Here is a 15951-nt window from a genome sequence, read left to right on the forward strand (position 1 = left end):
GGTTAAAGCCTTCCTTTTTTTGTTTAAACAGAAAAAGGGGAAGTGATGTGGGAGTGTCATATATCAATCTGTTGATTTCATTGTTTAAGCAATAAAGAAACTGCTAGGCCCATTTGATAGGCCCACCCTTAGGTGGGTGGAGTAAACAGAAGGGAAGGCTGGGAGGAAGAGGAAGTGAGGTCAGACTCCACAGCTCTGCTCTCCGGAGCAGACGCCTCAGGAGAGACGCCATGCTACCTGCTCCAGGGAAGACGCACACCATGCCCCAGCTCCGACCCAGGATGGACTTAGGCTAGAATCTTCCCGGTAAGCGCACCTAGGGGCGCTACACAGATGATTAGAAATGGGCCAGAGCAGTGTTTAAATGAATATAGTGTCTGTGTAATTATTTTGGGGCATAAGCTAGCTGAGCCGGGCAGGCGGCTGGGATGTTTGGGGACGCAACCCTGCCGCCGCCCTTATTACTACACTCTGGCCTCTCCTCATTCTTCTGTCATCGTGTTTATAGACCTGTCTCTGACTACTGGTCTTTGGGGTTTTTTGTTTTCCATTGCTTGCTCTCATGGCTCTTTCTCCCACTGCTTCATTTATAAGGTTTCAATTTTCATTTAATGTAGATGTGCAGTTGATTTTAACCTTTTTTCTTGTCGTCGCTGTTTAGTCAGCAGCAGTTACTGGTTGCATTTAATTTATGTTAAATTCTGTTCTCTCTCAAACTAGTAAGAGTTGTGATCCTAAGGTTATATTATATATCAAAATAAACAGACATCTAACCTTTTTCAGTTTTCTTTAGAGCTTCATGCTTGAAGCATTGTAATTAGATTGAAGTTATTACATACTGAGAATATTTTTAAATGCTTTGTGTTCTCAAGTTGTACATGGACAGGTCATTAAGAGACAGAGGTTTTTCTCTTAAATGAAAATTTCTATTAAATTTTCAGGTTTGTAGAAAGCAGTTAAAAATAAAGGTATCTATAGTTAATTCCCTCTTAATAATATTGTAGGTTATGAATAAACTTGTATTTTTCAATACCTCTGTGACCTTTTTATATCATTATTTAAATCTGTTTTAACATATACCTCTATCTCCCACTGCCGAATTCAAGCACTTATTACTTCTACCTTCTTTTAATGACTCTACCGCTTTGTACTATATGTCTCTGCTATATGATTAGATCCTTGATGTGGAGGTGAAATTAGATCACCCCCCCCCAAAAAAGTTCATTGTCTCTGTAAGTCTTCTCATTCCTTTATAGCTAACCAATACTCATTTCAATTGATTTGTGTTAATTTTGCTACAGAATACAGTCTGGCCATTCCTAATTCCCAAATCCAAAATGCAAAATAATCTTTCTGAGGAAAATGATGACATAAAGAAAATTCTACACTTCATCTTAAGTCAAAATGAAAGGAATGTTAAAAATATAAATAAAACTACCTCTAGGCAAGGTAGACAGGCAGACAGACACCCTATTGTTTGTATGTATAAAGGTTGGATATACAAGCATATATGTACACGTATATGCAAATGTCATTTAAAAGGGTATGTATGCATATGCCTACTTGTCTGTATATGTATCATGTATGTTCAGGTGCTCAAAAAGGCCAGAAGAGGGTATCAGAGTGCCAGGAGTTGGAATTCGAGGCAATCATGAGCCACCTGATAATGGATGCTGGGAACTGCAAAAAGGACAGATGTTCTTAATCTCCAAGCCATCTCTCCAGCTCTAAAATATGGCATAATGTTTTTAAATACAAAACACTGCTGATCTTTAGCAATTGGACAAAAGCTACTCAGTCTGTATACTCAATATTATTTACCCTCTAAATTTCTCAAAGTCAAAGTGAATACAGTGGATTCAAGGAAGCTCAGTTAATATCTCAGTACTTAGCCCTATGTTCTCTCTTGAGCAGAGCAGAGCAGAGCAAGTTTATATGCATGTAAATATATATTTCTTAGTTCTTAGTTCTCCAGATGCATATACATGACTAGCATACAAATATAGTTGTATATTGTGTACAAGATACGGTTTCTCTATATATTTCAAACTGGCTTCAAAATTGCTGTCATGTAGCATTTGAAGTGCTAGGATTATAGATAGGCACCCACAACTCTTATTTTATACATGTGTGTTATAAAATGGGATGCATCATATAGTATTATAAATATGTCGCATTAAATGATCTTATGTAAATCTGATTTATATAGTTATACATCATTTTGTTATATGATTTGCATATTTTCTGATGTGTTTATATGTCTACATGTAGCTAATATAAATCTCTAATTGTACATTTATATAATATGCATGCAGGAAATAAAAGTCAAGGTTTGTTAAGATTTATGTGGTAATTGTGAGGAGCCATGAACTCCTAAAATCATATGGTCTCTGAGTCTGCATGTGGGAGGAAACCCCTGTGCTAGTGCTATGGCAGACTAGAAAGCCCTTCGTTTTTAGTGAGGTTTTCTAAGAATTTGTTGTGGTCTAAATTGCTACTTTATCTGGTCTGTTAATTGGTGCTTACTTAGTCTGTTATTTTTAACTTTTATTGTTTACTTATTTTCAAATACTCCAAGTAATGTGTGGCTGATGTCTACACACTAGCAGACACTCCCACAGATGCTACACACTGTGATTTCCAGGTGGTTTTTGTTGTTGTTCACCAAAACAGGGTCTCATATAGTCCAGATGGAACTTGAGCTCTGTGTGTAGTTGAAAGTGACTTTCAACTTCTGATTTTCCTTCCTCCCCCTCACAGCCACACCTGTGTCTGGGTATGGAATGCTGTCTACCAACTGAGTTACATCCCCAGCCCAGACTTGTCTTCAGAATAAACAGTGACCTACAATAACTGAGCATATGATATCTTAGATTTCCACACAGGGTGACCCGGGGGAAGTAACAGAGCATTGTATTGTCCTAGTACTTTTATAGTACTGCAGACATGAGCAACAACAAAAATTGAACAGTGAATGAAAGTTATAGTACAAAAGAAATTTACTAAGTATTGACTACAAAACGAGGCATAGCTAGAAATATGAAGTGAAGTCTTTTTAAAAATTGAAACATTACACCCTTTCCATTCGTTCAGCTTGCAGCCCTAGGAAGCTGAGCCAATATGGCAGCTCAGTTTTTCTTGTGGTGATGAATCTCTGGATACAGCAAGCAGCTGAGGATTGTTTGTGTTAAGCAGCAGCCCCTCACGTACTTTATAGGGTTGGTAATGGCTGTTTTGAAACTATTTGTTACTAAAATCTAAACTGCTCTTTTGTTTTGTTTTCAAGACAGGGTTTCTCTGTAGCTTTGGAGTCTGTCCTGGAACTAGGACTTGTAAACCACCAGGCTGGCCTCAAACTCACAGAGATCCTCCTACCTCTACCACCGCCCCACCAGTAAACTGCTCTTTTACCAAAAGGAGAAACAAAACCTTTTGAGTCCCCCACCTAGTGTGATCCTTAGAGATGCTGCCTTGAGCAAGGGCTTTGTTTTTATTTTTTTAGAAAAAATGTAGTTGACAATTTAAGTAAAGGTAGCAGCACATTAAAAGTTATAAAACAGAGTGTTTGCCAGTTGTTGCATATTTGATAATTTTATAAAAGAAACTTGATGCATGAGAAAAGGAATATCTTTACTCTCCTCTTCATTTCATCCTTTTGTTCTAGTCTGTCCATCTTTCCATAACTGTATATTCTATTTCCCCTTCCTCGGGAGAGCCTCAGCTCTTACCTAGACCTTTATTCACCTAACCGCCATGATTATATGGATTATAGCACGCCTATCGAAGAATTAAGAACTAACATCTATATTTAAGGGAATATATACTATATTTCTCTTTCTGTGTCTAGGTTGCCTCTCATGTGGTTTTTTTTCCTAGCTCCATTCATTTACCTGCAAATTTCATGATTTTGTGGGATTTTTGTGTGTGTGTGTTTTTGTTTTTGAAACAGGGTTTCTCTGTGTAATAGCCCTAGATGTCCTGGAACCCACTTTGTAGATGATGCTGGCCTTGAACTCAGAGCAATCCACCTGCCTCTGCCTCCCAAGTGCTGGGATTAAACACACGCACCACCACTGCCCAGGAGGTTTATTGTTTTTAATGACTGAATTATATTCCATTGTGTAAATTACCACATTTTCTTTATTCATTTATTTGCTGATCCATATATGTCTAGGAGTTTCTGGCTATTATGACTGAAGAGAGCACCAATGAACATGGATGAGGGAGTGTCTGTGTAGTACAATGTAGAGTCCTTTGGGGTTCCAAGGGTGGTATAGTTGGGTCTTGAGGTAGCTCTATTCCTAGCTTCCTGAATAACTGCTATATGACTTCTATAGTGACTGTACAAGTTTGTACTTTTACCAGCAATGGAAGAGTGTTCCAATTACCCTACATTGTTGTCAGCAGGAGCTGTCATTTGTCCTATTGATCTTGGCCATTCTGGCTGATGTATAATGAAATTTCAGGGTAATTTTGGTTTGCATAAATGCTTCTTTTTGAAGAGTTTGTATAAGATGTAAATTGTTATGTCATGCATGCACAACTGTGTTACCATTAGTGCTCTTTGTATTAGATCTCATTGTGCTCAGTTGTTTTACCTAAAATTATATTATTCTTTGTATCTGAGTATTGTTAAAGGAAATTGGAAGAGCCATGTGATCTTTTTCAGTGTTCTTTTCTTGCTTAATAACTTTCACTTGCACCAAACAAAATAAAACTGACTTTAAAAATACATGGGAGCCCACACTGGAGCACTGGACTGAGCTCCCAAGGTCCCAATGAGGGGCAGAAGGAGGGAGAAGATGAGCAAGGAAGTCAGGACCACGAGGGGTACACCCACCCACTGAGACAATGGGGCTGATCTATTGGGACCTCACCAAGGCTAGCTGGACTGTGACTGAAAAAGTATGGGATAAAACCGGACTCTCTGAACATGGCGAACAATGAGGACTGATGAGAAGCCAAGGACAATGGCACGGAGTTTTGACCCTACTTCATGTTCTGGCTTTGTGGGAGCCTAGCCAGTTTGGATGTTCACCTTCCTAGACATGGACGGAGGGGGGCGGACCTTGGACTTTCCACAGGGCAGGGAACCCTGACTGCTCTTTGGACTGGAGAGGAAGGGGAAGAGGAGTTTGGGGTAGGGGGAGAAGGGTGGGAGGAGGGGGAGGGAAATGGGAGGCTGGGAGGAGGCGGATACTTTTTTTTTCCTTTTCTCAATAAAAAAAAAAAAGAAAGAAAAAAATACATGGGAGGGCTGGTGAGATGTAAAGTGAGTAAAGGCAGGAAGCCTGGCAACCCCTGGAACTCACCTGGAGGAAAGAGATACCCTGTTCCTGCAGTTGTCCTCTGATCTCTGGAGGTGTGTGCCGCGCCACACATTACAATCACCACTATCCTAAATAATTTTTAAAAATGTTTTAAATACAATATGGTGAGAATTTTGGGTATTGATTTTTTATAGATGTCACTAAAACTCATTCCACCCTTTATATATACATTTTCTTTTATCAGGCACAATGGAATTCTTTGGGAACGTTAAGTGGATTATTACAACTTTCTTTTTTTAAAGCTCCAAGATATACTATTGTTATCCTGAATTACAGTCTTGGATCCGTAGTTAGAGTTGTAGGTGAAAGCCGAGCTCTTGGACTTACAGTGACTGATAAAGTAGGGCTGCCGTCCTCCCTGCTGCACGAACCATGTTGTGTACTTGTTGCTTCCTCTTCTCTCCCCTCTGCCTTTTAGATCAGCTCTGTTGTCTCCGATGACTTCTTCCTTATACCTCAGAATTAGTCATAAACATTCTGACCCTGGTTTAGAAAGTAATGTGATCTTCAACAATAGCTTTTTAATTTCTAAGTAACTGTAGAGTGTTCCATGTTCCTGTCCTGTTTGTTTATTTATTTTAGTTTTTTAATGTTTTTTGTTTTTCTTGTAGGCCACTGGAAGGTATGATATATTTGATCCAAGACAGTCCATTTCAGCCCAGGAATCTACAGTGGTGACAAGGACATGGGACTCCTCTCGCGAGATTACTGTTGGTTCAATACAATTGACATCCTGGCTGACAACTGTGAAAAGGAACATTGGGCTATTTTATTTTATTTTTGTGGAACACCACAATCCCAGATCCATAGGACACATCAGGTAATGTTCTTCTATGTCTTTGGGTAGCCTGTATTCTTTACAGTTCATTCAGAAGGAAATGAAGGGCTTGAATATCTTTCTTAGCCAATTTACCTTCTCTCTACTTTGCAACCTGAATTGTTTTCAGAATGAGCTAATGAACTTCTGGTTTGGGATCAAATTACAGATGACATTTTGGTTGCTTGTTTGCTTGCTGGCTTGTTAGAGTACCCCAAAATATTGCCAAACTTATCTTACTACAGGTGAGTCAGCCCCTCCCTCTCACAGGTGCTGCACTGCAACCCTGTCTAAATAAGATGCGGCTTTGTTTTTATTTTTCTAATTCAGTTAGTCTATGATTTTATGAATTATTATTTCTTTTTCAGTTTTCAAATGTATTTATCTGTTAAGGCTTTTGTTGGGGGGGGGGGGCTTTTAGTTTTCCAGTTTGTTAAAGAGAAGACAAATTTACTGAAGTTTTTTTTTTTTTTGGTCGTGACTTAATTATAAAAACTGTCAAAATTATAATACAAAAAAATAATTACAGTGTGTCTCATAAACCAACCATTCCTTTGTTTTGTAGTTGACCGTTTCCATACCAGTTTCACCCCATTTTCCATGTGTCTCTGCCTCTAGTTTTTGCTTAATCTCTGATGCATTCCTGTTCCTGATATCTGGGATGAAATTCCGACTTTTTCTCTTAGATTCACCAGTTACATGAAATATGCTAATGTCTGTGTCTGATCTCTCAGAAAGCTCATTTCTTTCCTTTTTATTTTCTCATATATTACATCCTGTTTGCAGTTTCCCCTCCCTTTCCTACCCAACTTTCCATTGCCCCTACCTCTCCACCTCCTCCCTCTGTCTCTGCTCAGAAAAGAACAGGTCCCCCCAGGGACAGCAACCAAACATGACATAATATACTACAATAAAACCGGGCTGGATGAAGTAACTCACTAGGAGGAAAACAGTTCCATAAGTAGACAAAAGAGTAAGCTACCTCCCCTGTTCCCACTGTTCCATTAGAACATCAAACTCTTCAGCCATAACAAATATGCAGAGGACCTAGGTCAGACCCCTACAGGCTCACCATCTCTGCCTGCCTCCATGAGTCCCAGTCACTTGATTCTCAGGAAGTTCATTTTCTAGAGTGTATGATTATACATGTTTTTTGGCATTGAATCACATGAATCAAAAGACATTAATGCTTTGTTTACATTATAAAACAGAATTGTTAGCCCAGACTCACAAATGTGTTTTATATAGAATATTTGCTTTTCATTTTTATGATTAAATCAGGGCAGTTTTTTTTCCTTTTTGTTTTGTTTGTTTTTTGATACAGGGTTTCTTTGTGGCTATCTTTGAACTGCTCTGTAGACCAGGTTAGCTTTGAACTCACAGGATCTGCTTGCCTCTGCACCACTGCTGCCTGACCAGGAAAATTTTTAAAGCTTGCAATTTTAGGAATCAAGGTGTAAACTGTGACGGGAAAATGCATTTACTATATGGGAATAGTGAATACTCAGAGTAGAGGAGGATGTGGGGAAATGTTGATAGTATTTCTTAAGGAAGGATACTTTAATGTTATCTAAGTATATTTAAGTAATCATTTCAGCCACTTCTCATCTTGATCTAGCTCAGGTCTCTTCTCACTGTATTGTAACATTTTTAAGGAATATCTACCTTGAAGGTAGGAATTTTGCTTTTGCTTCTGTGCATTCAGCATTGTTCTTGGAAATCAGAAGTCTTTAGTTAATATTATGTAGTAACTGAATATAAAGAATGTTTCAAACTAAATTAAGATTACTTTTCTTTTTTGCCAAGGCTTCAAGTTCCCTGTAGAATTCTAAAATAACCTTTGCTAATGAGGATGTCTGATATTGTTATTATAAAAGATGAAACTGAAACAATGAAGGATTTGGAGGCAGAAGTGAAAGATACAACCAGAGTTGAAAATCTTATTAAATCAGAAAACTATGGGAAGATTTTGGCAGAGAAGAATGAACATTGTATTGACAACAATATTGATTTGCAGGTAAACAGAGTTTTCTCCATGGCTAAAATTACCTAATATTCATTGTATAGTGTGCTTCTTTTTGTATCGAACTCACTTTTCACATCCTTTTTTTTTTTCCTCTTTTGGTTTCTCGAGACAGAATTTCTCTGTGTAGCTCTGCCTGTACTGGATGGAACTAGCTCTGTAGACCAGGCTGACCTCGATTTCTGAGATCAGTCTGCCTCTGCCTTCTGAGTTAAGGTGTGGGCCACCACTCCCTGGCCACTTTTAACAATTCTAAAAGGGCCAGTTCACTCTTCAGCTGACATATTTACTAGCTTATTTTTTGAGTTATCTTGACAGCTTGCTGAGTCTTAGGTCTTTGATTAGCTTATATGTTTCACATGGTATGATTCTTTACATTCGTGTGTAGCCAGTATGTTTTCATTGGCTTTCTACGTTCGCACTTCACTTCTCTTCCTGTGCTGTAATTGATCAGAATTTAACCTAAGAACTCTTAGAGGAGAGAGAAACATAGTGATCAAACCTGCAGAAGATTTACTCTGAGTAAAGAAGCTTGTGGGGAAGGGGCAGATTTTACCTAATGGTTTTGTTGCTGTGCATGCATGATAATTTAGAACCAACCGTTGAGAAGGTTTTTATTTTCAGGTAGAGACTAAAAATTTAAGTTTGAGGAAATACTCCTCTGATTTTTTTTTGCTTAACCTTTCTCTTTCCTTTTTTATTATCTGTTATTTATTTTTGAGCGTTCATTACTCACCTCTCTACTTATAGTATAATTTTTTTGTGGGGTCCCTCAACATACTGTACACCTGGCTACGCTTTTGTGTGTTTTGGAGTTCACCTCTTGCCCCACGTTGGGTACCATATGTCGGGGACCAGCCTCAACAAAAACACTTCTTGCCAGGATAAGGGTATGGGGATTTAGAAATATTAGTAAGGAATATAAAGACAAGTGAAAAATAATAAAACAAAAACCGTAGAATAGTACTGGGAGGGCATTCCAATGAATACTGAATTGTCTGCATTTAAGTTTCCATGTGCTTTTATACCTCATTATAAAAAAGGGTGAGAAAAGGCAACCAAAATATTTCTTTAACATGGTACAAAGGACAAAGTGTTAATGCTTTAACACTTTAAGGCATCAAGTCATTAGCATTCTGTTATTTAGGCAGTAAAGCCACTCTAGACCAAGTGTCCTAAAGGAAGCCATTCCCCAGGTAACCCCATATTACAAAAAAAGGAACAAAAGTACATTTGCATATCCTGACTGTCTGTCGGGATGGAATGGATTTACTTGTATGAGCCATCAAAAACAAAACAAAACAACAACAACAAAAAAAAACCAAAACCACATCCTGAGTCAGAATGTGTAGCTACACTTGTCAGCCATTTTGAGCAACCTCCAAACCCTCTGACCATCAGATAAGGTAAAAATAGGCTCACATTTTTGGGCCTCTACCATTAAAGTTGAAAGTTAAGATTAATCATCAGGAGCTGGGGAAATTGCTCAATTGGTTAAGTGTCTCTTGCACAAATTGAGGTCCTGGACCTGAGTTCATGTCTTCAGCACCATTGTAGAAGCCAAGTGTGGAGGCAGTGTGGAAGCAAACAAGAAAACCGCTAGAGCTTGCTGGCCAGCCAGTTTATCCAGTTCATTGAGAGATCCTGACTCAAAATGTAAGATGGAAAGTATAGAGCACCTGACATTCATATGTGCGCACATGCAGTACACGCACAGAGGTACTCATCATACTTATGAATAGGGTATCCTACTTGAGAAAATACTGTCATTTGTATGTGTGTCCATGATGTATGTGGGCAGGTATGCCACTATGCACTAGTGTAGTTCAGAGGATAACCTTTTAGTCTTTGTTCTCTCTGTCCACCTTCATGTGGGCTCTAGGTATTCAACTCAGGTCGCCAGACTTTAGAAACAAACTGGGACATCTTTCCAGCTCTATTCTGTCATTCTTAAAATAACCAGAGGACTTTAGCCAAATGCAGTTTCATGTGCCAATTATGCCAGCATTTGGGAGACTGAGGTAGGATGGTAAGTTCTAGGGTAGCCTGGGCAACATTCTGATATCCTGTCTCAAAACAATGAAAAATCATGAACACATCAAAGAAAAACAGACCTTGACGGCTACTTGCCAAAGGTTATTGTTTCACTTCATTTCTGTTATTGCTCAGTAAAGTTCCTTTAAAGGGTGCCTCATTCTTGTGTTTCTTCATTCATTCTTAAGTTTTGTATTTCATACCACATGTCTGACACCAAGGTAGACAATGATGTTAATGCCTACGGCTTTAAAAAACATTTAGGGTTTTAAACTGTTTTCCATTAAGTATAATCAAAGGGTAATCTTTTTCTCTTTTTCCTTCTTCCTCCTACCCCTCTTTTTCTCCCTGCCCTCCCCCCCCCCCCGTTTGTTTTAAGATATCAAGTCACGTAGTCTAAGCAAGGCTTAAATTCACTGTGGCCCAGTCTGCCCGTTAATTCCTGACCCTTCCTCTGCCTCTAAGTGGCACCATGCCTAGCTTAAATGGTAATGTTCTAAGAAATCAGGAGACGCTACATTTTTCCCATTTTTAAACTCTTTAAAACAAGAAAATTACCTTCTCTAATCAGTATGCTCTTTAGCAGTGCGCCACTATTCTGATTTCATTAGAAGAAAGTTTACAAAAAAGCTTTTGCAATTGGGATTAAAATAATAAGGATTTGGCCTGGGAAGATGACACTTGCTGCTTTTCCAGAGACCTGAGGTTCTGTTCCCAGTACCCAAATGGTTGCTCACAACAGGATATTTGTCAGTCTTTCTAGCCTCTGTAAGTACCAGGGATGCACATGGTACATACCTGCATATAGGCAAAACATACATACATACACATAACTTTTTAATTAAATAATGTCTTTAGTACAGTCTCTGTTCTGCATCTTATATGCATTCTCATGCTTATCCTTATCAGTAAGTCTGAGTAATCAGCTCAGACTACTGCATTCTACCGTGTCTCTGCTTGCTCTGAGAAATAATCTCAGGAACATTCCTGAATAACACCAAGGCTCAGTTAGACTTCAAGAAAAACCTATGGTTTTGTATGTACTAGGCAAGCACTCTACCACCTCCAAACCAATACAAGTATTTATTAAAAGACTACTTATTCTTTGTACTGAATGAACATGTTCTTTACCATATGTACTACATAGTTTATTGACTGTAAAGAGGAAAGTATACATGGAATTCATTTTATTTTAATCCACCAAAGTCTCTATAAACCATGTCTTCAAATGTTTTCTTAGAAGTTATTCTATATAAGAATACTGACCTTTTTTTTTTTAACTTTTAAGACCAGGTACCTGACAAAAAACTTATTACAGTTGAAATAACTTGTACAGAAAATACATAAGTAGTAGGAACACTAGAAAGTAATCTATCCTGTTTATATTAAGTATCAGTAAGAAATAATGGCTCTGTTTTAAGAAGAGTGATTGGGCTGGAGAGAGGACACAGCTACTAAAGTCTAGCTCACAACCAAAAAGCTAAGAATAGTGGTTAATTGTCTATCTTAAGATGATCACAATAAAAAAAATAGCCTAAACTATACAGTGAGACCTGTCTTAAAATAATAGTGTGGCTATTTCCATATTTTGTTAGTAACTATTATGGGGTAAAAGAGAATGGTTTTTGTTAACACATGGTATTTTGGTACCTGAAGAGAAAAACTCCTTAAAAGCCTGAATAAGTCAGTATCTGATGGGACTGTACCAAGCAGACTAGGGGGAAGTATCCTTAGCTTCACTTGGTTTGAGTTCTTTTTTTTTTTTAAGATTTATTTAGTTAGTAGTATGACTACAATGTTTTGCCTGCATATATGCTTGCACACCAAAAGAAGGCATATTTCATTATACTCATTATAGATGGTTGTGAGCCACCTTGTGGTTGCTGGGAATTGAACTCTGGACCTCTGGAAGAGCAGCCAGTGCTCTTAACCTCTGAGCCATCTCTTCAGCACCTGGTTTAGTTTTTAAGAGCAAAAAAAAAAATTGCTTTTAGTTTTTAAAGGCACTTGTGACATATACAGAAAAGCAGCTTTGGCGGTCTTCAACAAACAAACATTGTTTACAGAAGCAGCAAGATAGTAGTTAGTCAAACAGTTAACCTTAATGTAGAGTCACATTGTATAGGAGTTTAGGGCTGTTCCAGAGACCAGTTTTATCCAAGGTAGTTTTAGCACTTAAAGTCTTTTTGGAACATTTTCATGAGATGGCATAACTATAGTTCATACTACAATTGACCTGTTTTCAGGGTACATAAATTTTTATCTGATGTGTATGATTTTTTCCCACACATAGTATCAATTAAACTAGGTAGTTAGTATAGTTTACTTCTAGTAAACCATTTGATGAGACTCCGACATTGTACTTCTGAATTACTTGCAATGCTTTCCTTCAAAGGGGATTGAGGGAATAGAAGCCATTCTGAAGTAGGAGGATGTGCTGGTCCATGTCATCTTGGTTACATTTGAAGTTCAAGTCTATTATAGGGTAATCCTATATTGGGGGTGGTGGAGAAAGTAAAACACATCAGGGCATGCCTGAGAGTGGTTGAATAGGCAACAGATTTCTTAACTGATAAAACAAATGCAAAGTATAGTATTTGTCTGATCAAGTCCAAAAGAAACTGGCTATCTGTGGTACCTATTAGTGTACCAAAGCTTGTACTAACCTTCAGTACTACTTTGATTTCTTCTGTGGACTATTCCACTTGCCTCTGGCTCATATCTATAAGAAAAACCTTACCCTTAACCGTAGCTCAGTTTATACAATATTATCTTTATAATCTTGCTATTATCAATTACTAAAAACACAACTACACAGTTTCTCAAATTTCTCCCTTCCTTGTCATACAAGATAGTTTCTTCTTCAACAATAAAGCTTGTTTTTTAACACCTTCCCAAAATTGCAATTTCAACACAACTTTAGTCTTTTGGTTTTTCGAGACAGGGTTTCTCTGTGGTTTTGGAGCCTGTCCTGGAACTAGCTCTTGTAGACCAGGCTGGTCTCGAACTCACAGAGATCCGCCTGCCTCTACCTCCCAAGTGCTGGGATTAAAGGCGTGCGCCACCACCGACCGGCACAACTTTAGTCTTTTAAGCCTATTTATCGGTTTGCTTTTATTGAATTTTATAAACATTAAATAAGTTTAACAACTTTGAAAACTTAGAATTCACTTTCCAAAACAATACATTATTATTTAAAATTATTTCTAGAATTTGTCATTCTCAATTGATCTTGAGTCATATACAAATAATGGTGATGGCATTTATAAGCATGGAGATAAAGAAATACTTGAGTATAGTTTTTTACATTGAATAATTTTTGTATATTCACCGTTATAATGGAGAATTCTTGTCTTCATTTAAGATGTGGAATAATTATGTGACTGTGATGAGTTTTCTTGGGACTTGTTTAAATATCTAAGATAGACCTTTGGATTTTAACCTCATAGTCTATGGCTGAAAGGATTAAGTGGTAACATTAAATTGGTGATTGCATTTGGCTTGTTGATTTATTGACTTTCTTTTTCCATCTCTCTTAAGAAAACATTGTTTTCATTTTGATAGGAATTGTCAGCCTGGCATTGGTTGTTTTCACTCCTATTTTTATCTTTAGCTAAGTACTGAATTCATTCTATTCTTTCACATAATTACTCTTAATCCTTACTGTTGTACAGAAATGCAGTGCAAATTAGTAACCTGCAAGGTGTGGTCTGTCTTAGTAAAAACGTTTCAAATATTACAGTTCATTTTGTTAATTGAATGAAAAAATAAAAAGGAAAGGACATGGCTGCTTCTAGGTATGATGGAGGAGAAAGCTAATGGAAATGTAAGAGAGCACAGTCAGAGGCAGGGACATCTGCGAGAGTTCAGAGTGGGCGTGACCTGAGTGAGCTGGGCCACGTGGGAAAGGGGGGAGGGAGAGGAAGAGGCGAGAGGGGAACCAGGTGCAGCAGATTATGTAGGGAAGGGAACAGTTAGGGACTGGGGGAAGTTGGGAGAACCTGGCAGCCAGGTCTGCTTTGATATGTTAAGTAGGCACCTCAGCCATTTGTCCTGGGTTTGAACCTAACAATAAAATTACTGGTTATAAATAAGAATGACTCCCTTCATGAAATAAGTTGGATTTCCTCTAAATTGAATGATACTGGATTGGCAAATAGTCTGTGCTAGCACACAGTATAAACATGAAGATTACTTGGATCTTCCTCAGTTTATCTCCAAACTCTAGTAACTGGTGTCTCTGCCAGTGTGTTATCAGTTTAAAACTAAGACTTCATTAAGAATGTTCTATAGTATGTACCCATTTGTTGATTTAGTTTCTGTTTGTTCTTTGTTATAAACAAGATAAACTATATAAATTGGGGCTTGCCCTTCAGCTTTCTAAATTCTAATTCACTCAGTATTTCTCACTGCTAGTAAGAGACTTAAAAGAGTTGCTATATTTTTACTGTCAAAATAAGGTTCTACTAAAAGTGAAACATGTGCTCCAAATAAATAAAATCCACGTTACAAAATGATTGTAAATCAAACTGTAAGAATTGCTATTCAAAGCCAAGTCAAACTGGCAGCAGAATAAAAATAAATAAATGAGGAACGTCTACTTTTATAAGCAGAAATTATTTTCTCTGCTCTATTGTGCGTGCTGGTGCATATGGCAGATTTTCTAGTATATTTTATACAGTATGTATCTTCTATTTGAGATGGAAAGAAATAAATAATTTTATGTAATAATGCCTCTTTGGCACTTTACTTACATTATTAGTATATTTGTTTCCTCTTGCTGCATATCAGAACCTTAGAGACTCACGGTGACTCCCCATTAGGAGTGTACAGTAGATTATATCCGGGTTTTCTGCTTAAAGTTTTACAGAGCCAAAGTCAAGAGCCACCCTGATTCTCTTTGGAAGGGTTTGGGAAGAATAGGCATCAAGGTACATTCCTTTTTCAGCAGACCTCAGTTCCAAAGTTGGTATAAGGTTTATGTTTCCTGGGTAGGCTTTTTATCTTCAAAGCAACAGTGCATTTGAATCTTTTAAATCTCTCAGACTTGACAGTTTTATCTCAACCAAAGAAAACTCTTTTAAGAGGCTCACTGATGGGTTAGAGCTACTTCAGTTGTGACTTGGCGATCAACTACTTCTGTAAAATCCCTTCACAGCAGAGCCCAGCTTTGCATATCCTTTAATTATCAAAAGGATGGGAAATCATTCTTGGGAAATGTCTTTGGATTTCTATCTCCCGTATCTGTATATTTGTCACATACGTGTATAGGTGGAATGTGAGGTTACTATACTGAGATTCAGAAGCACTTAGGTTGAGTTTAACTAATTTGTAACTGTTTCTGGACTGTGAGACCTTAAGAGCAGGCAGGAACTGTGTCTTTCTTATTTCCATGTGACTAACTAAAAGTCCACTCTTCACTCTCTGTTAGTCACATGGAAATAAAGGGAAGAGGAGACCAAGTTGAAATTAATACATCGATGCTAGGTTCCTCTTAGGGCAGTACTTTCCTGTGCAAACATGTTCAGACTGCTTTTCCTACATAAGCAGTAGGTCTTTTTTCTTTTCTCTGTCTCTTCAGTCTTGGTTTTCTGTTTCTTAGGTTTTATTGTTAACTTGATGGTCTAGAGTCAAAATTTTAGGAATATGGTGTTTTAATCTTTTAAAGGCCTTAAGATCCAAAATAGAGGTTTTAACATTTTCATACTCTGGCCTGTATTTCTATTGGCCTCACGAACCAGTCTTTT

General features: G+C 37.7%; 1 protein-coding gene across 8 annotated transcripts in view; it reads left to right on the plus strand.

Annotated features, from left to right (window-relative positions):
• The first annotated feature begins 6011 nt into the window (after window positions 1–6011).
• R3hdm1 (R3H domain containing 1) overlaps window positions 6012–15951 on the plus strand; it is a 97833-nt gene continuing 87893 nt past the window's right edge. For all 8 annotated transcript variants that reach the window (XM_075987801.1, XM_075987799.1, XM_075987804.1 and 5 more), the window contains exons 1-2: window positions 6012–6150; window positions 7954–8164. In XM_075987801.1, coding sequence (XP_075843916.1) covers window positions 7994–8164 — 171 coding nt within the window. In that variant the 5' untranslated portion in view covers window positions 6012–6150; window positions 7954–7993. The remainder of the gene's footprint in view (window positions 6151–7953; window positions 8165–15951) is intronic.

This window comes from Microtus pennsylvanicus, chromosome 10 (assembly GCF_037038515.1).
Source record: "Microtus pennsylvanicus isolate mMicPen1 chromosome 10, mMicPen1.hap1, whole genome shotgun sequence".
In the NCBI taxonomy this organism is placed as follows: domain Eukaryota; kingdom Metazoa; phylum Chordata; class Mammalia; order Rodentia; family Cricetidae; genus Microtus; species Microtus pennsylvanicus.